The 20,771-nt window shown below is 42.5% G+C and overlaps 2 protein-coding genes across 5 annotated transcripts in view; both read left to right on the top strand.

Annotated features, from left to right (window-relative positions):
• LOC310745556 (uncharacterized protein) overlaps positions 1–16,432 on the top strand; it is a 270,786-nt gene extending 254,354 nt beyond the window's left edge. Inside the window, exon 4 of one of the 2 annotated variants that reach the window (XM_083578365.1) lies at positions 16,351–16,432. In XM_083578365.1, coding sequence (XP_083434491.1) covers positions 16,351–16,362 — 12 coding nt within the window. In that variant the 3' untranslated portion in view covers positions 16,363–16,432. Of the gene's footprint in view, positions 1–3,626; positions 3,678–16,350 lie in introns of those variants that run through there. The other variant, XM_083578364.1, reaches the window with a different exon arrangement.
• Positions 16,433–16,458: 26 nt separating this feature from the next.
• Positions 16,459–20,771, top strand: part of RBMS3 (RNA binding motif single stranded interacting protein 3) — a gene marked incomplete at its 3' end in the record, with an annotated part of 470,025 nt that continues 465,712 nt past the window's right edge. Inside the window, exon 1 of one of the 3 annotated variants that reach the window (XM_083578126.1) lies at positions 16,459–16,593. In XM_083578126.1, coding sequence (XP_083434252.1) covers positions 16,519–16,593 — 75 coding nt within the window. In that variant the 5' untranslated portion in view covers positions 16,459–16,518. Of the gene's footprint in view, positions 16,594–16,831; positions 16,871–20,771 lie in introns of those variants that run through there. The other 2 variants (XM_083578124.1, XM_083578127.1) reach the window with 2 other exon arrangements.

Below are 20,771 nucleotides of genomic sequence, written 5' to 3'. Positions count from 1 at the left end.
CTCCCCTAACGCAGCTTTCTTGCCAGAATTAGTAACTTGTTGGTGCTGTCAGGTCTGTTATTTCTCCACAGGACTTATTGCTTCTGGGGCAACTTCATGCCCTGGCGTTCGATTAGTATTGCTCCCCTAAGGCAACAAAAGTCGCTGATTTTTCTCCCCGTCTTATTTCTGCCTTTCTCACTGCCCTCCCCTCAAATTTATTTCTAATACTGTTCGTGTTGCTAACTGCTGGTGATGCTAATTCACTGAGAGAATTAACGCACCAAGTTTTGCAGTCGAACCGCGTTCAGTGGCTGCTAAGAGAACTCGGCGCACTTCAAACACAATTCTGAGATTATAGCTAAATGTAGCACTTAACATCTTAAATGAACACGCGAAGCACAAAATAACAGTATTGCAATGGCTGTATCTTGCAATAAGCTTTTGTTGTTGTGGCGTTGAGCCCAAATGCCTCCAATCCCGCTCCCCCATACATAAGACTGTGAAGTTGGGGGTGCCATTTCCGTGAGGGATGGGAGTGGTCACAAAAGGACAAAATGAATTTACCCAACTCTTGGCAGAGGCAGCAGGCCTAGAGCAAGTTCAGGAAGCATTGCCCTAAGTCTGTTCGGCTTAATAGTGATTCTATGTGTTGCACAGTTCCTTCCCTCATTTGATACCTCTGTAGGATGGGAGGAAATGATCATTCACTGCCAAGGTTTTGGTAAGTTCATTGTTGGATATACACCACCCATTTGTTCGCCCCTCAGAAAACACTTAAGTGATACACACACCCTACCTCATGGTCTGCAAGTGGAAGATGGGGATTCAGGGACATAGAAACAGTTTCTAGCTTTTTTGTTGGGAACACCTCTATTTAACTGAAATTAGTGCAGAAACTGAGAAGCCAGTTCTTCATTTGGTCAATTTCGGAGCACATACTTTGCATTCAAAAGATTTGGGGTCTAGTCCTTCGCATCTACAGCCAAAACCACCTTCAGTACCAGGACTGGGAATGATCTTTGTCTGAGATCTTTCTGAAAGGCGCTGCCTGTCAAAGTTGAGAGTTCCAGGCTAGAAGGGCCAGTGGTTGGATTTCGTGTAAAGCAGCTGCATTTGTTTGGTCTACTCCAGACATAGGCAAACTCAGCCCTCCAGATGTTTTGGGACTACAACTCCCATCATCTCTAGCTAACAGGACCAGTGGTCAGGGATGATGGGAATTGTTAGTCTCAAAACATCTGGAGGGCTGAGTTTACCTATGCCTGGTCTACTCCATTGGCTACCATCTACTCACCCCAGCAGTGCAGCTGCTGCTTTGAAAATGTGGGTCTTTCTAGCAGAACAAAGCATACAAAAACATACCGTAGTAGCTTTTTATCATTTGCTTGTACCATATTGCGAATGCCCTAGGAGTGCAGAATATGGCCACCCATAGTTATGGGATCAGATTGCAGATGAAATGATGAAAATGGAAATAGGTTGCTCATACCTTTGGGTTCTGAACAGATTCACACACTCACACACATACGTTCTTGTGTTTGTATTGCTTTACCCATGCTGTAATTTATATGTCACGGGCAGTGCCTTATTTAAAGTTGTGACCTTAACTCTGCAGAAGACTGTGATAACCTGATGTACAAAGTCACTCCTGACAGTGGGTCTCTTTCCCCCCACCCTCTCTCTGGCAGCAATCAGCTAGTAGACTGCATTAAGCCTGCCTCAAGCTGTGACTTCTTTATTGCAAATAGAATTTCTTTTTACCAAATGTCAAGAGATCAACATGCATATAAACATGCAGACTGCATAGCAAAGGTTGCTGCACAGCACAAATTAGGATTCCGGTCAGGCTGACTATTGCAGAGGCTTAGGGACCTGTGGCAGCTTTTTTTGGTGACCCTAGTAGCTAGAGTGACAAGGCATACGGACAAGCCTACACGCTACCTAGAAATGTTGTGTTGTCTGGGGAACAATGGCAAGCTCAGATGTTTCGTTGCTCTCCATTTAAGGCAAACTTTAATACTGTGGCTCTTTAAAGTCATGAATAGATAGTTCTTGAATACTGCGCATATGTTTTGTATTGGGAAAATGGCATTTCAGTTGACACGTTACCTTTGAAAATAGCTCCCTGTGAACATGAAAGATTCTCATTTACAAACGCTGCCAGTTTAAAAACCCCCCAATAATAATGTGTTATTATTCTTTCCCCCAAAAAGAAACCAACGTTGCTGTATTGGAGCAAAACATCCTAGTTTTGTACTTGGGTGTTTTGTTTTTGCCACATAGGTTTTTGGGAGGGCAAGGGGGTGTTAACAGGGAGCTCCAACTAGATACATCAGGTACACACTTGCAGATGGCAGCACAAACTCTCAGCACAAAACTATTGTGAAACTTTGGCTGAAGTTTTAAGGGGTTATGACAAAGTTTGGGTTGGGGTGTTAAACAGGACTGCTGTCTGGATATGTCTGGTACACACTTCTAAGCCAGTGTGGTATAGTGGTTAGAGTGTTGGACTAGGACCTGAGAGACCAGAGTTCACATCCCCACTCAGCCATGAAGTCACAGAGTGACCTTGGGCCAGTCCCTTCCTCTCAACCTAACCAACCTCAGAGAGTTGTTGTGGGGATTAATTGAGGGGAGGGAGAACCATGTAAAACAGCTTGAGCTCCTCAGAGAAAAGGCGGCATATAAATGCGACCAAAAAATAATAAAATAAATCTTGATGTTTGTGGCACAAAACTAGCAATTTGGCTTCATGGTTTGTGCTTAACACTTCTAGGCTTATATAGGGTCAACATCATTAATGGTCTCCAATTCCATATTGGAAGATTTTACTTAGAAGTTGTCTATAGAAAGGTCATGAGCTGGAGCCAAACTAAGATTGGAATCCTATACTCTTACCTGGGTGTAAGCCCCTTCTTGCTGCCCAATGGGACTTCTGAGTAGGCAAAGTGTAGCCCTTGAGGGCAAAGAAGAAAGGGTGGGTTGGTTGGTTGGTTGGTTGTAAGTCACTTTGGGTTGCCTTAGGGCCAGAAAAAGCGAGTAACAAATATGACAACAACAGGGGGAAGTGTTGACTTTCATTGAGAGCATTACCCAGAAAATCTTGAGAAAAGAGAAAAGAATGGTTAAGGCATTTAATTATACATTAAGAGATACTTGATTTGATTCCCTCCTTGCTTTATGAGCTTGGTGACAAGGTTGTCTAGTTCCATTGGCCAGAAAACTTTTCATCAAGCTTCTGGAGTTCTCCAAAGATTGAACAGGATAGAAAATAAGGACCCACAAGTGCATTGTCCATGTTATACAGCAGGGGTGGGCAACTTTTACTATAAATAAATAAATCGTTGAAGGTTGCATGGGACAGTGGACAGTAAGCTGGGAAGCTGCATACATGGGCAGGTCCAATGGTGGGCAAACACCATTCCACTCTTATCTCTCCACATGGGGATGGAAGGTGGAGTTAGCAGGGTGTACTGGAGACTGAGGTTCACCAGGCCTCAGTTTACCTCTAGCCTTCATTGCAGTGAGTTGCTCACCAGGAGCTGTCTGTAGCGCTGCAAGTGCTTGCCTTTCTATAGTGACTTTTGGGTAACTCAAGAAGGATAAAATTGTAGAGTGATCCTGATGGACCCCTTACTTTGCAGATGGGCCCCTTGCTTTGTACAATAATGGACCATGAGGGATTCTAGAAAAAGGACTGCAAGAGGCCCACCCATTTTTTTGTTCGGGGATGGGAATACTGTGGCCCTCCAGATGTTTTTGTATGCCAACTCAACTCAGCCCCAGCCGGCATGGCCAATGGTAAGAGACTATGGAAGTTGTAGTACAAAACATCTAGGGGTAACCATGATGGAGAAGTTTGCGTTAGCACATTTGCAGCCCCAGCACATGAGCAATATTCTTCCTGTCTGCTATAAAATTAATATTTAAGTTTTACAGCACACCTTTTCAGTCAACCTGCAGCAGTTATTTACTGAGTAGCTTGGGGCTTGTAATGAATACCTGTAAGGGCCCTGAGCATCAGTGACCTCCTTCCTAATGATCCTTAAGCTGAAAATTGAATTGAATTAAAAATCACCCCAAGTTCCACTGCAAAAAGGAAATAAATTCACATTCATTTCACCTGGAAGTCACAGGAACTACTTTCAAGTGTAATGCAGAAATATTTGAATTAATGAATATGAAGTAGTTTGTTCGAAGCACTGGAAGACTAGATAAAGTCAGAAAGTGGGCAGGTTGATACAAAGGAAGTTTGTCCTCTGGTATTGTAGTCCTAAGCCGCTCAGAGCCTTTGAAACTCTTTTGTTGTTAACAAATTACATTGGAATGACAGGACAGCAAGTGTGCAACATTTTCCAGCAATGCAGAAAGGGTCAGAGAGGGTCTTCTACCAAGTGGTATACAATCTCTACCCCAAGTTTTGGTTGATGGGGAGGAAAATACCACTGCCTTTGAATCCTACCCCTCTCTGGAATTTTGCCCTCCAAACGTCCTGTTCTGAATTTCAGTATAACTACAATAAAACAAAGTGCTACTTTTAAATATGTTGCACTTCAGAGCACATATGCATCGAAGACTCCCTACTTCACATGGAGACTTAAGTCGTTACCAGATTTTATTACTAGGAAACTACTGCATCTGATGCTGTTGATTTGTAGAAATCTTGATCCTGTTGCATCTTGCTGCTGAGATTTTAGTCAGTTTAATTGGGGAGGAGGTGGAGAGAGAGGATACAGATTGTTGAATGAACTACAAGATTCCAAAGACTGCATTGGTACATCTGAGTTTGAAAGTATTTGAATTGAATACGTTGACAAGACGAGAAATAAAATCAGTATTCTTCTTGTAACCCATTTTAAACAAGCTGTCAGACATCATTGCGGACTCTTTAGAAAACAGCTCTTAAAGAAAAATAAAAGCATAAAGATGATGTCAAAATATAAGCTCAATATCATATTTATCTGAGTATTGTGTCTTTTAACTCTTATATTTCTTTAGTAGATGGCAGATTGCTTTCAGATGCTGAAGATGAGCATTTTTGCATTAGCTTTCCTTTAGACAGCTTTGATGTTATTTTGATGTTGGATAATGCTTCTAGAATATTACACTCCTGCTTTAAATGAGGGTTGGATTCATAGTGATTTCTTCTTAGCTTAGGTGCGTGAAAACTGCTTATGGGCAGGATTCACCTAACCAGTTGAAGCTTCCCATTGGTCTGCACTTTGAGCCAAAACAGATCTAGCATGAGTTCTGCAGATAATGCAGAAGTCTTCCACAACTGAGTTCAGAAAGGGCAGAGCTCATAATGGAAAGGGTGGGTGGGGGGATAAGTAAAGAGAATTCCCTTTTACAGTGGTACCTCAGGTTAAGTACTTAATTCATTCTGGAGGTCCGTACTTAACCTGAAACTGTTCTTAACCTGAAGCACCACTTTAGCTAATGGGGCCTCCCGCTGCTGCTGCACTGCCGCTGCACGATTTCTGTTCTCATCCTGAAGCAAAGTTCTTAACCTGAAGCACTATTTCTGGGTTAGCGGAGTCTGTAACCTGAAGCGTCTGTAACCTGAGGCGTATGTAATGTGAGGTACCACTGTACTTGGATACACTATGGATACACAGAGTGGCTGGGGCAACCCAGTCAGATGGCCGGGGTAAAAATAATAAAATAATAATTATTATTATTACTTCCTGTGCTCCCCAGTGTGTCATGAGAAGCTGCCATCTTGAAACATCTATAGTTAATGTGTTTATCTGAGATTAAGTTAATCTGATCTGAGACTAAGGCTGCCAATTTTTCATTTTTAAAGATACTGGCCTCCTAGGTGGAGCCAGAAATTAAAGGTCAGGTCTTGGAGAAATGTGGATTTTATCCCATCCATTTTGAAAAAGTGGTGTGTTGAGTGCTGTCTTTCAGCCTACTTACGCCCCTTTGTTTTGCTTTTCATCGAATAATAGAATTGTAGAGTTGGAAGGGACCATGAGGATCATCTAGTCCAACCCTCTGCAATGCCCAACATGGGTTTTTTCTCCAACGTGGGGCTTGAACCCATGACCTTGAGATTAAGAATCCCATACTCTACTGATTGAGCTACTTGATTTGTACTTTACAGCTCGGCAGAACAGCATGGAGTAAACAGAAGTGATAAATGCTTTTATGTATATTCACTTGCACCCTCTCCATGCCTGCATCCCGTGTGGGGAGTTCCTGGACTCACTTCTTCCATGTTTCTACCTCATTGGCTCTGCTCCTTGAAGTCAACTTGCCCCTTGGCCATGCACCAGTTGAATGTTGAATTAATTGGTGCTGGCAATTGCATGATGAGGTTTCCCTGTGCAGGTGGTATTAAGATTCAGGTTTTACTTTCAGGTGCATTGGAATTCTACTCACTTGCGGGCTTTTGCTTCCTAGGCTGCTCACAAGTGGGTTCATTCTTGAGCTGATCGTAGCCATCCAAAGCGGGGAAAGAAAGTTCTTAAGTTAGCCAGCTGTTGCTTACTGGGACTGAACAGCTTGCCTTTTCTTTGCTGAAGCATTGACACTTAGCGCTTGCTCTGCAGGCAAACTTCTATTTGAGCTCACAATTTGATTCTGTTATTCAGATGCACAGGGCAGAAAATGAAGGGATTTCTATTTAAGCAGTGTGCTCCTGAGTCACAGATGATCTTTTTGATGTCTATATTTTGCAGATGGATTTTTTTCTTTTTTTACATTTTCTAGCACCAGCAGCCTTTGAGCAGCTCCCGTTATCTGAATTTGCTTTCATAACTGTTTATCTGCATTCCACCCCAAAATTTATTTCCCCCTTCAGTCGCTCACATTTTCTTCAAATCGCATTCACATTTTTATTCCATTTGTCAACTCACCAAGGGCCCCATTCCATGAAGTGACTTCAGTGGAAATTAAGAATGCCTAGCATCTTTGGGAATCAAATCTTTCTTTTTGTTTGTTTGTTTGTTTGCTTGGTCATACTGTATAAAGAATTTCACTCCTACGTACTATAGACAAGACAGTAAACTCCTGGTAGGTAGAAGCAAATGGTTTTTCATCTTGAAATCTTTTCCCTTAACCCAGTTACTAAGATTAGTTGTGATTGCTGATTACAACCTTGCGTTGATATTTATATAACTTGGGTATACAGCTATGATATAACAACATGACCAAAAAAATCCATTGCAAGGGAGTTGGGACCAGCTGACTCTCGTGTTCCCTTCTAACTTTATGATTCTGTACCATAAGGAGAGCCCTGTTGGCTCAGACCATTCTAGTCCAGGATCCTATTTCTCATAGTGGGCAACCAGAGATGCCTATGGGAAGCCTACAAGGAGATCAGCACGGCAACACCACTCTCCCACTTTTTCTCCCCAGTAACTGCTACTCAGAGTCATGTGTCACCTCTGATCCTGGAGGGAGTATATAACCAGCATGATTCAGAGCCATTAAGAAGCCTTGTTTTGCATGGAATAGCTTTTCAAAAGCCGCCCAAATTGGTCCCTATCACCACATCTTTTGACAGCAAATTCCATACCACCATGTGAAAAGCCTAGGGCTTGCCGATCAGAAGGTCAGTGGTTCGAATCCCCACGACGGGGTGAGCTCCCGTTGCTCGGTCCCCGTTCCTGCCAACCTAGTAGTTTGAAAGCACAAAGTGCAAGTAGATAATTAGGTACCACTCCGGTGGGAAGGTAAACGGCGTTTCCGTGCGCTGCTCTGGTTTGCCAGAAGCGGCTTAGTCATGCTGGCCACATGACCTGGAAGCTGTACGCTGGCTCCCTCGGCCAGTAAAGCGAGATGAGCGCCGCAACCCCAGAGTTGTTCGCGACTGGACCTAATGGTCAGGGGTCCCTTTACCTTTATGTGAAAATGCACAGCCTCTTGTCCATCCTGACTCTTAGCGTTCAGTTCAAATAGGTGACCCTGGGCCCTGTTATTATGAGAGGAGGAAATAAATAACTCCCTGTCCACTTTCTCTATACCATGATTAATTTTATACATCTCTGTCATGTCCTCCCCATCTTGCCCCCACCCCTAACTAAAAATGTAACATTTTCTCATAAGGCCAGTTTTGGAGTTGACATACATAAACATTGTTTTTGACTTTTTCTGAACTTCCACAGAGGCTTGCTTGCTTGTCTATTTATTATGATCAGAGGCAGCTGCCTAGCCTTCAGTGATAAGCTGATGTTAGCTATTTAACTTGTATTCCACCTTTCCTGCAAGGAGCTTAAGGTCACAAACATGGTTTCCCCACTCCTCCCCATTTTATCAGTGCAACAACCCTGTGAGGCTAAGAGACAGTGACTGGCCCAAGATCACCCAATGAGCTTTATGGCTGAGTAAGGATTTGAACCCTGACCACTTTCTGGACATGGCCCAGGAGGAAGGAGCGGAACCACTGTATAACAGTGCCCCCAGCTCCTCTAGATAGTCGAGAAGAATGTTATGATTGATTGTATCAAAAGCCGCTGAGAGATCCAGCAGAACTAGGAAACAGCTCTCACCATTGTCCCTAGCCTGCTGGAGATCATCAACCAGTGCGAACAAGGCAGTTTCAGTCCCATGATGAGGCCTGAATCCCGACTGGAAGGGATCCAAATGGTCCACATCCTCCAGGCGTGCCTGGATTTGTTCAGCAACCACCCGCTCAATCACCTTGCCCAGAAGTAAGCCAAGCTTCTTCCTCATTTAGGGGAAAATTTTTTGAAGTATTTTGACTCAACATGACATGTACTGTGGCAGTGGGTTAACCCATCACTCATTTTCTTGCACTGTAGCTTTTACTGTTTGTTGAAGAGGGGTAATTTCCAAGGAGCCAAGCTCTGTTGAAAGGAGTGGCACTCTCATTTGGTACAGTTTTATTCCACTGCTAGTGTGGTAGAAGTGTTGGGGTTATTGAATTGGAAACTCTGGCAGCAGGACCCAGCCTCTCTGTATAACCATAGCAGCTGGCAAGAGAACATAGCTGCTGGTCTGATCTCTGTTGAACTTCAGCAACACTGCTGTGCATGGCCATAGAGTGCTACTGTGGCTGACAGCTCAACAAAGATCAGGTGATACATACAAAAGGTGAATGGGGATTCATCTGGTCCCATAAAATTGCAGACTCTGGCTGGCTCCTCCATCTGATCAGCTCTCAGGCTCCTTGTTTGCTTTGTGGTTCAGCTCCTCATTTGCCACCTGATCATCAGCCATGACAAAAGAAAGTAGAGGTTTAGTGTTGAAGAGTCTATATTGTGAAATTAACAAGGAGTCGGGGTGAATGCCAGCAAAAAGAGCATCTGAAATGGATCCCCATGGGCCAGCTCCATACAGTTAAGCTATTACATTGCCCATATTCCATATGTATTCATTTCCCCTTAACCTGACTGAATTTATGTAGGAAACAAGATCCTTTCTAAAGTATTATACAGGTGCTTCCCCTGGGGGTTAAACGTCTCTATGGAGACAATGGCTTGGGGCATATTGCGCCACATACTTTTTACTGCCTACATAGCAAAACTGAAAGCAGCAGCAAGTTCCTTCACATGTCATGAAAATATCATGAGAGCAGACTTTAACTGGATTATCACTGTTTTCAGATGCAGATTATAAAGTAGAAGCCTCTGAAGTCATAGTAACTGAGCACAGAGTATGGTTAAAAGCTTGGGAAAGGCTGCTGCATACTGATGTGATTCATCATTATCCACCGCTGAAAGATTGTAGGATAATGTTGTAACGAGAGACAAGTGGGTTCTTTGGGTTCAGAACCAAAGAAAACATAAAGTTGTTGAACTTGTGTTCTGGCTACAAATGGAGCATTGCTTTGTGATTTGATTGATTGGGAATTTAGTACAACACATGATAGTCAAACTCCAGCCAAAAAGGGGGGTAGGAATGGCAATCTAATCAAAGTAGCTCATGTAAAGGATACTGTGTGGAAGTGGAGCAGGTGTTTTAGGGCAACAAAAAGTTATCCTGGTGTAGAGAACTTAGAGGCAGACATAATGATGACATTCCATACAGCTAAGTTCAAGGCCCATACCTGCCCAAAGCTCTTCTTTGTTGCATTATTGGTATTTATGATGCAAGGTCAACTTCAGGGTTTTCTCTAGTGCAGGATATGCCCTTGCCTAATGTAGTGGGGCTAAAATAAGGCATGCTACCCACACAGTCATGAAATTAAAAGATGCCTGCTTCTTGGGAGAAAAGCGATGACAAACCTGGACAGCATCTTAAAAAGAAGAGACACCACCTTGCCGACAAAGGTCCGTATAGTTAAAGCTGTGGTTTTCCCAGTAGTGATGTATGGAAGTGAGAGCTGGACCATAAAGAAGGCTGATCGCCAAAGAATTGATGCTTTTGAATTATGGTGCTGGAGGAGACTCTTGAGAGTCCTATGGACTGCAAGAAGATCAAACCGATCCATTCTGAAGGAAATCAGCCCTGAGTGCTCACTGGAAGGACAGATCGTGAAGCTGAGGCTCCAATACTCTGGCCACCTCATGTGAAGAGAAGACTCCTTTGAAAAGACCCTGATGTTGAGAAAGATGGAGGGCACAAGGAGAAGGGAACGGCAGAGGACGAGATGGCTGGAAAGTGTTCTTGAAGCTACCAACATGAGTTTGACCAAACTGCGGGAGGCAGTGGAAGATTTTCTCAGGGTCTTGTGAAAGAACAATGTTAAACAACAATTGATGACCTTCTTCTACCGGTCCACAATAGAAAGTGTCCTCTCATGTTGCATCACAGTGTGGTACATTGGCTTGACAGCCACAGACAGAAAGTCTTTACAGAGGGTGGTGAACACAGCACATGATATGATGGGCTGTCCCCTGAGCCCGCTAGATGACATCACAAGGGATCGTTGCCTTAGGAGAGTGAGAAAAATTCTCAGGAACGATTCACACCCCGGCCAGCACCTCTTTAATCTTCTACCCTCGGTAGAAGTATAATCAGTCGTATTAACAGGCTAAAAAACAGTTTCTATCCGTGGGCTGTTAGGCTGCTGAACGGAAAATATAGTGCAACTGACTTTCGGGGTTGGTGTGTTGTGCGACAAGCACACAGAGTGCAATGAGATTGAGTGTTTGTGTGGGAGGGAGGGAGGCTCGGTTAATTTCATTGTACACAGGTTGTACATTGACAATAAAGGTATTATTATTTTAGTGCCTCCTTCTGCTAGATATAGAAGTTGTTGGGCTACAACTCCCTCTATCTGTGACCATTAGCCAGGCTAGCAGGGGCTGATTGGAGTTGGAGTCTAAAAACATGGAAGTCTACAGGTTCCCCATCCCTGTGTTAGATGAAAGATGTATTCTACCCAAACTTAGATGGATTCCCAGCTATCAAGAGCACATCCATTCATGAAGCATCAGGAGATCATCCTGGGACTATTAGCCAGCCATCTGCTGTACAAATAACCTTCTCCAAGGCACCATAACACAAATGACTTGAAACCTGCTGCCTTGAATAGTCCTGTGCTTGCTTTAGTATACTTTGATCCTAAGTCTTAGACTAAATACATTTTGGTTTCTTTTTTATTAGCCTTAAGTTTCCAAAACTTTATGGCACACTTGTGTCACATTTTCCAGCATTTTCTCACAGCTGTAAGTTTTGGAAACACAGAGAGTACTCCTTAACGTTTTGCAGCGACGAACGCTGTTCATCCAATGCGGCTTTAACTAGTTAAACAGTGTCCTAAAGATTACTTTTCAAAGTAAATAATGGCAAAGCAATCACCTGACAACAAACTCACCAAACATGACAGGCTGTAATTTTAAGAGGGAGACGAAGTGATACTAAAGCTCTCAGTCAAACCTGAAAAGATGAGCTAAACAAGTTGGACCTGTAACAAAATGTTGCTTTGTGGAGTATCCCCCCCCCCCCAATAGTCTGTACTTCTGGAAGCCTTGTGATTTCCCCCAAGCCCACGGATACTTAGCTATTGTGTGTAGATGGTGCCATTTTGGTTACATAAGGTATGGTACTTGGGAGAAGCATTCACTATTACTATAGAGGATTTAGATATTTGTGAACTAGTGTACAGTATTCCAGTGCAGGGGTCAGCAAACTTTTTCAGCAGGGGGCTGGTCCACTGTCCCTCATACCTTGTGGGGGGGCTGGACTATATTTTGAAAAAGAAAAGAAAAGAAAGAATTCCTATGCCCCACAAATAACCCAGAGATGCATTTTAAATAAAAGCACACATTCTACTCATGTAAAAAACACCAGGCAGGCCCCACAAATAACCCAGAGATGCATTTTAAATAAAAGGACACATTCTACTCATGTAAAAACACGCTGATTGCCGGACTGTCTGCAGGCCAGATTTAGAAGGTGATTGGGCTGGATCCAGCCCCCGGGCCTTAGTTTGCCTACCCATGTTCTAGTGCCATCATTTTTAGATCCACAGATCACCAGTAGTCATCAGAACATTCATTAGAAATACAGGCACCATATTGTTATATTATCAGTTTAATCAATGTTATTTATTGTATATTGATATTTTGGATTATCATCATATATCATATCATATTTGAGTGTATTAAATTACACGATACTTCAATAATACTTTTCCTTTTTACTTTTGGTTAGCTTAGTACAATAACAGCAGACGGGCAATGTGATGCAGAGTATGATGTTTGCTTGCCCATATCACGTGCAGGCATGTGCCCACAAACCAAAACACAGCTGGCGTGTCTAATTTTAGCCCTATCCAGCCTTGACAAGTGTCCCCTAAAAAAAAAAAGGGAAAAAAAGATTCCCTTCCCCCTCCCTTTAACAATTTGCTTGATAATATAGCAGCTGACAACAGTCCAACTGGGGTATTACACATGCTTTAAATAAAAACAAAAGCAACCACTGCTGCAGTGCTGTTTTATTTTATTTTTATATACAAATCTCAGTCAGCAAAGCTGAAGACAGATCTATGAATGGAGTGGCAGTGTAAAGGAGTCTGTACACACATAGCCTGTGTACAGACAATAGATATTTCCATGGACTTGAGATGTGGCATTGGTAAAAAATATTGTTGCTCACTGCACACATTCTTATTTTGTTGTTGTACATCATTGTTCCTGGTAAAACTTGTTTGTAGGTTTTTGCCGCTCTAATATGTATAATTGGTTTTATTAACTGTTTGGTGTGGCGCTTCCTGGATAGTGCTTATGATACGTAATATAGCGTCTCCTTTTTCCTCTCACGCTGTGATGTCTGACTCAATTTTATAAGTATTTGGGGTATAATAATAATAATAATAATAATAATAATAATAATAGGCATGATATTGAAGGATGGGTGAATATTTTCAAACATGCTCATGTGGCCCTTTAAAAGGGTTGGGGATGGAAAAGTTTCCTTCCAGAATGAAATTGAGTAGATCAGAAGCTTCTTGCATCTACACTAGTCAGTTTCAATACCATACTGGTTTGTGTGGGATTAGTGGAAGTGTTTGCAACAATCTTTTCCTGTTGACAGCAACTGAAGTGGTTGGGTATAGGTAAAGGTAAAGATCCCCTGGACGGTTAAGTCCAGTCAAAGGCAACTGTGGGGTTGCAGCACTCACCTTGCTTTTCAGGCCAAGGGAGCCACCGTTTGTCCACAGTCAGCTTTCTGGGTCGTGTGGCCAGCATGACAAAACTGCTTCTGACGCAACAGGACACCGTGACGGAAACTATAGCGCACAGAAATGTCGTTTACCTTCCCACCACAGTGGTACCTATTTATCTAATTGCACTGGCGTGCTTTCGAACTGCTAGGTTGGCAGGGGCTGGAGCAGAGCTCACCCCGTCGCGGGGATTCAAACCATCAACCTTCTGATCGGCAAGCCTAAGAGGCTCAGTGGTTTAGACCACAGCGCCAGCCGCATTGGGTATAGTGCATCACTGTGCATGGAGATACAATTCTCATATACACCCCACAGCCAGTGAGACAGTACACAAACTATCAGGTATGGAGAGCAAGTTTTGCCCTCACTACAGCTGGGTTCTCCTAAGTGCAGGGATTTCTTTTATTAAGTATGTCATTTTAGCTGCGTAGCTGCAGTTCATACTCTCTTGTATTGGACACCCACAATAGCAGAGAATGATGGAGCGTTGAGCACTAGCTCTGATAAATAGAGATGTGTGAGGAATAAATTAAGAACCCAACAGCCCCATTCCGTTCATGGCTATTCAGGCATAAGTCCAACTGATTGCAGTGGGATTTACAATCTAGCAATTATGTTTAGGGTTGCTTCATCATATTTCTGCCCAGGTTCCCAATGTATGTTGGAGGGTTGACCATATATCAGGCTCGATGCAGACTAAGTCAGATGCTTCAATTCCATTCTAAGGATATAAGATAGTGATGAAATCAGTGTGACTTAAGTTTGTCAACAGGATGTAAAGGGGACTAGCTGGATCCAATCCAGTGTAGTATAATATAGAATTACCTTCTTGGTTTACAGGAGTGTAACCATTTACATGCTTGCTTGGAAGTAGCTAGCACTGAACTTGAACCACCTCAAACACAGTGTTGTTCTATACATGCCTACTCATAAGTAAATCTTGCTGAATTCAATATGGCAGAGCATGTTTTCCTGCTAGATTCTCCCATGAAGACACTGGCTGAATCATACCCAGCAGGTTTGATAGAAAAAAACATCCTGCAAAATGGGACATGTTGCAATAAGGAAGGTCCGAAGAAGATGCACTGGAAAGTGCAGGGTAACAATTACTTGGTGCAACATCATATATCCTCCCTGCACACAAATCAGAATGAAATCCTCAAGAAACAACTGGAGTTGTCTAACCTTCCTGCAAACTTTGTGCAAAGATATCTGCATGGCTCAGGAAACAGACCACCTGGATGTAACCCTTCGCATGCAAATTCCTTCTAAGGTTGGGATCCACTTGCTGGGATTGAATTTAGTGGAGCTTATTTTCAAGCAAATAGGCATAGGATCTGACTCTTCAGTTTCACAAGCCAGCAACATCCTGAGTCAGTAACCCGAACGCTACTCCCAGCAATCCACACCTGAAGTATATAGCTCACTATTTGGCCAAGCCAGGCTGCAATGGATATATTGTAGATCTCGAAAAGTTCACCCAAAGTGGGAGTGACTGGTTTTTAATTTTGAACCTCCTAAAAGAAACACACAGTCTCGCCAAAGCATCCCTCCAGGAGCCGTTTTCAGCCCTGAATGCCTGCTTCCCATTCTTTCGCCTCTTTCGGAGGGACTTCCCTGATGCGTGTTGTGCTTTAAGCGTGCGCTTTTTGGGGGGAATAATACTAATTAAAAATCCCGCAGTCCCTTTTCTTGGAAGTGCTGCAAAGGTCCTCCTTAGGGGAACCCTCTCTCCAGCTTTCAAAATAGAAGCAAAACCCTCAACCCCGTCTTGAGGTGCTTCACCAGTGCCTTGGACGAGAAAGGGGAGTAGTGGCAGCGGCAAGTATTGTTATTTAAAGAGACAGGAAGGCTTTTTTCCTTCTTCTTTCCCTGGCTTGACTTTGCTTCTGAAGCGGCAGCTACCGTGCTGCTGTTTTCACGGGGTAACTTTGAGAAGAGTCTGCAAACAGGGGAGAAGGCTGAGAAATGCGATCGCTAAAGCGCCCCCACCTCCTTTCCTCCTCCTCCTCCTCCTTTCCCTCGGTTTTAGCAGCAGCAGCGGCAGCGTTGCTGTAAAAGCGCTCTGCTCTCTGCGATAGCCAGCAGAGGGAAGCGGGGCTTTGCTTGCAGCAGGGGCTGGAGCGAGCCTTCTTGGAGGAAATACTGCAGCCTTCTGGACTGCGTCTGCTTCTCGAGGGAGAGGCTGGCCGTGGAGTTCCACCCACCGGCTGGAGGGAAGGAAGGAAGGAGGGGTGGGGGTTTGAATGAAAGGCAAGGCGAGACCTTAAACACCATGCCGCTCCGCAAGGGAGGCAGCAGCAACTAGGCTCTCGCAAGCCAAGGCGCCTTTTTTTCCCCTTTCCCCCTTTTTCTTTTTCTTCCCCCCTTCTCCCCCCCAACAAACAAACAAACAAAAACCCCGCTCCCCGCCCCCTTTTTGGCAAAAAAGAGAGAAAAAGGTGGAGGGAGAAGGATCTGCGAGGACGCTGATCTGCAGAGATCCTGAGTTTTTAACCCGGTCTTCCTGATTTCTCCAACCGGAATCCCCCCTCTCCCCCCCCCCGCGCACCTTTTTCCAGACACTTGGCAATTGACATTACTTCAAGCCAAAGCGGGTGGGAGGCAAGAAAATCCCGCTGTGTAGGGAGGAGGGGTGGAAAGAAGAGCGCAACAATATATTTACATCTCTCTAGCTATAAATTCTTCCTTCTGCAATTTTTTCATTTTTAATTTTTTTTTTAAAAAAACCACAAAAACCTTTTTTTTCCCTTCCTTTTTTTGCTTCTTGCTGTGTTTGGAACTAGCGAGCGGTTTAGAAGGCAAGGAAGTCTGGACAAAAAAAAAAAAAAAGAGCGCCTCTCACCAGTCATCCGTACTGTCAGGAATAGTGGGGTTTTAAGCGGAAGAAAGGCCTGAGGCTCTACAGTCTTGTCAACGAGTTTCCCTGCATCGGAGATCAAGATTCCAGCTACATGGGCAAACGCTTGGAACAGCAACCAATGTACCCTCAGTACACTTACTATTACCCTCATTATCTCCAAACCAAGGTACGTGGTGGGTGTACTTTGCAAGCAGGACTTCCTGGGGCTCTCCAGCAGCGTCGATATGATACCATTAGGCACTTAGTGGATGATGGATAGTTGATTGGCGTAAATTACAGGCATGCTTGCTTCCTTCCTTCCTCTCTCTCTCTCTCTCTCTCTCTCTGTCTCTCTCTCTCTTTGAATCACGAAGGAGTAGAACTAATGCCCAACAAATGCAGCCAAAGGAGAGAAAACATTATTATTCTTAATAGTAGCAATGACAATCAATGGAACTAGCAAGGTCAGAATGGATTTAACAATCTGCTGTGTGTTAAAAGCAAAAAAGAAGGGGGGAAAAGGTTTTGTTTAGTCGAGATCTTTTTATTTGTGCTTGTGGGTGGGAGCGAAGGGGTGTACGTGTGTGTGTGTGTATAGACACACACATTATTTTAATTAAAATGAACCAGCAGTACCCAGGTAGCACCCTCATTACGCGACAGGAACTGTCTGGATAGTGTCAGCCCTGCGCCTGGTGGGTTTAAGGGGACTTTGGAAGGTGATCTGAGCTTGTGTGCGTTTGGAGTGGTAAAAGCATTTTTTTGCTGTTAGGAGAGGCATTGTGGGCACTCCCAACTTTTAATTTGACACACATGTGAAAGCCCGGCCAGGGTTAAGGGAGGGCAGAGAGATGACCTAATAAAATCCTTGGGAGTTTTTGTGCTTGCCGGTCTGAGGTTCTATTAAACATTGATGATGGGATGAGCATGCACTGTGTTGTATTTGAAAGGTTTGCAAATAAGTGCTCGCTACTTATAAAAAGAAAGCAGGAACCTTGGCTGAGGTGTCTTTCTCAATTTGTGTTTTACGTGTGTGTGTGTGTGTGTGTGTGTGTGTGCATCAAATAGCAAGTCCGGCCTTTATCTGCTAGTAAGACTGAACTGCACCCCACCACAAAATGAATTAAATAGTGCATTGTATATATTTTTTCTATTGCTGCTGCTTAGTTCTATTCCCGGTAACCTATATTATTAGTGAACTTTCCAAAATACGGCTATGCCTCTCACCCTCCCACACATGCTCGCAAACATGAATCATTTTCATGCCATCTTTTGAAAAATTACTACCTCAAAGTTTGACCTCAGAATTGCCGATTAACATATGTGAACGCTTTTCCGGGAGAATACAAACTTGTAATACGTTTGACGAGTTGAAACACATGGGGTGCAATGCTTTTTTGGGGGGTGACTGAGCATTCGGTTCTTTTGGTTCTGGGTGTGGCAAGATCATCACGGTTTTCTGTTGCTGTGTTCACTTTTACCACTTCTGGAATCACTTTTCAGTTTGGATTTATCGTTTGACCTCTCAGGAGATGAAATGACCAGTCATGAGCAACAAGCGTGTAGTTAGGTATCTGACACTCACAAGGATGTGTGATGAGAACCTTTTTCGTTTCTAACCTGGGTACCACTAATTTGGTATACTGCAGTACTTGAGGAATCTTTGTGCCACATCAAGCCCTTTTTGAACAATTGTTGTCACTTTTTCTCCTTCTTCTCAAGGTCGATTCAAATTGCATTTTACCTCTGTGACGATTTGGTATATATTGCTGCTACTACTGCTGCTGCTGCTTCAGCAGAAGCCTGTAGCTAGCTTGACTGCTATACAGTATTGTCTATAGTTTTAACTGTTTGGAGGAATGGGGATGAGACACATGGCATTCCTCAAAACCTGGCAAGCGAAGGACAGGGAACAATTTATAGGGATTTTGTTGTTGTTTTTGAAAGAACAATAGCTTCAAGTACTTGAGGCATTCCATGCCTTTTACTGATGTAGTTTAAATGAAGCCACTCTTGCTGTTCTGGAACTCCTTGTTTCTACTTTGCAAAATATGCTTTGGGGAAAGCCTAACCTTGTGGATGGGTCAAAAATAATAACAGCCATTTATTTGTACAGGGACATTTTTTTTTAAAGGGCTCTCTTAAAGTATACCTTGAGGATGCCAGTATTCTTTCAAAGCATTTGGCATTAAAAAAAATGGTTAGAGGCATTAAAATTTGGGTTAACAATAGAGCATATAACACTGTAAATGAATATTATTTTTTAAAACATGCTTTTTTCTTCTTTAGTGCTGTTGAATTAGGTGGGTACATTCATAAATATAGACATTGTTACAAGCTGTTCAGGGTTCTAGTGAAAAAACCGGAACACAGAGCATTAAGTTTTCTTTTACTTCATGTGTGTTAGTAGCTACACACATGTGTTTGTTTGTTCATGCACACACACACACAAACAAAAGCCAAACAAATGTACATAATGGATATACAATACAATGAATACACATACATGTTTCTGCGGTATCTTACTAAAGATTTTAAAGCAGTGCAGACAGGCAATGTCTGGCTATCTTTTCCTTGAAGCTATTCATCAGATTATGGGACTTTAAAAAAAAAATAGAGCAATAATTTCTGTCAGACTAATATTTTGGTAACCAAATAACTGTAAAAGTGATCATTATCACAGAAATAGATAATAATATATTGCCAAATTACTTCATCCATACCAGGAATATCACTATTAATATTGAGGGAACTCAACAAAATGATATAATCAGAATGTGCACCGATATGAACTCCCATTTGAAAATCAATACATAGGTTAGTGGCAGTGCAGTTATTAGAAATTACAGAGAGCTGCAAGATATTAATGTGTAACACATGAAGCACTCATAATGTGGCTTGCCTTTTTCAATACAGTATATCTTCGATGTTTTCCTCCAGGTTTTTTATTTATTTAATCTTCACAGTTTGAAAGCTGCCATTATAAACATACTTGCAAGTGCATAAGCCCCACTGACCACAATGAGGCTTACTTTCAAGTAAACATGAATAAGGTTCCACTGCACATTTACAGTGTGAATGGGCACTGGCTCTGTTGTTTTTAAAGTATTCTTATATGGTGCCCAGATGAAATGTTGACTTCAGGATTTATTACAAAATTAATGTCTGCCTTTTTCTACACACTTAAGCCATTGTTATCAGATGTGTCACCTATCCCAGGCATTCTGCAGAATACGGAATGCATGCAGTTGGGTTTGAGTTCCTGAAATAAAATGTTTTGTGTTAGAATATAAATGTTAAGATTGGGCAAACTCAGCCTAATCGGATTTAAAATCATGTTGTTGTTTTTTCAAAAATGTCTCTCCTTTCCACACGTTAGTGAAAATGTCATGTAATTTCTTCTTTCTGATGGGGAATTGTCCATGCTAATTTAGATTGAAATTATAGCAGCATTGTAGACAAATCTTCATCCCCAGACTAGTTATTTCAGGCATGCTATGAATCTAAGTCCATCCAAACACATTTTGCTTCCATAGTAAAATAGAATATATGGCCTTAGACTGCAAAACCATATTTTAAAAGGGATTCATGCTCGTCACACAAAAACAGGATGATTTACTGTATGCTTGGAACTCATGCTAAAAATATATATGTTATTGCTGTGGGTTATGTGCTGTTAACATAATTAATAAAATTAAGGGATTGTTTAGCTGTGTAGCCCAAATCATTGCTAACAATGAGAAGAGAGAGGTGTCCCTTCTGTTTGGTGGCTTGTATTCAAGATGAAAGGATTTGACATTTATATATTGGAAACAATTCTACCAAAGCTCGTTATTGGAGTTGAATCCGTTCTGTTTTCTTCATTTGGGAGTAACTATTTTCAGCAGTGTGCCAATTCAGCAGTGGTGTTTCGGTTCATAGTTATCTGTGAATGGTTGTTGGGTTAATAATTTGAAGCCTGGATGAAATACTGCCCATTATTATAGTCCTGCTCACCTGTACGTTCAGATCAGTTGTGTTGGGTTTTCAGTTCTAGCCTATTGTCTGCTTTGGGAAAATTTTGAATGTTGTCTTAAGTCACATGGCATTTCGTTGCGCTTTCGGATGAAACAACTGCAACTTCAGAAAGAAGCTGTGTGCAATACAGTGAAACAAACATACAGGTAGTAATCATGTCATGGGAACAAATTTATTGCAAAGATGCTATTTCAATGACACGTATGTGGATATGAAATGTATGCAGCATTGAGATTTTGTTTCTTTGGGACCCTAAGGCTCTGAAAAGCAACCCCAATAGGCATGTGAGCAGCAAATGGGAGATAGAGATTGCTTTGTATATCGCTGCTGATAATTTTTGTGTGGCTA

The sequence above is a fragment of the Podarcis filfolensis genome, assembly GCF_964270895.1.
Source record: "Podarcis filfolensis genome assembly, chromosome: 12".
NCBI lineage: Eukaryota > Metazoa > Chordata > Lepidosauria > Squamata > Lacertidae > Podarcis > Podarcis filfolensis.
Note: the sequence above shows the minus strand (reverse complement) of the source record. Positions and strands in the feature narration are given on the sequence as shown.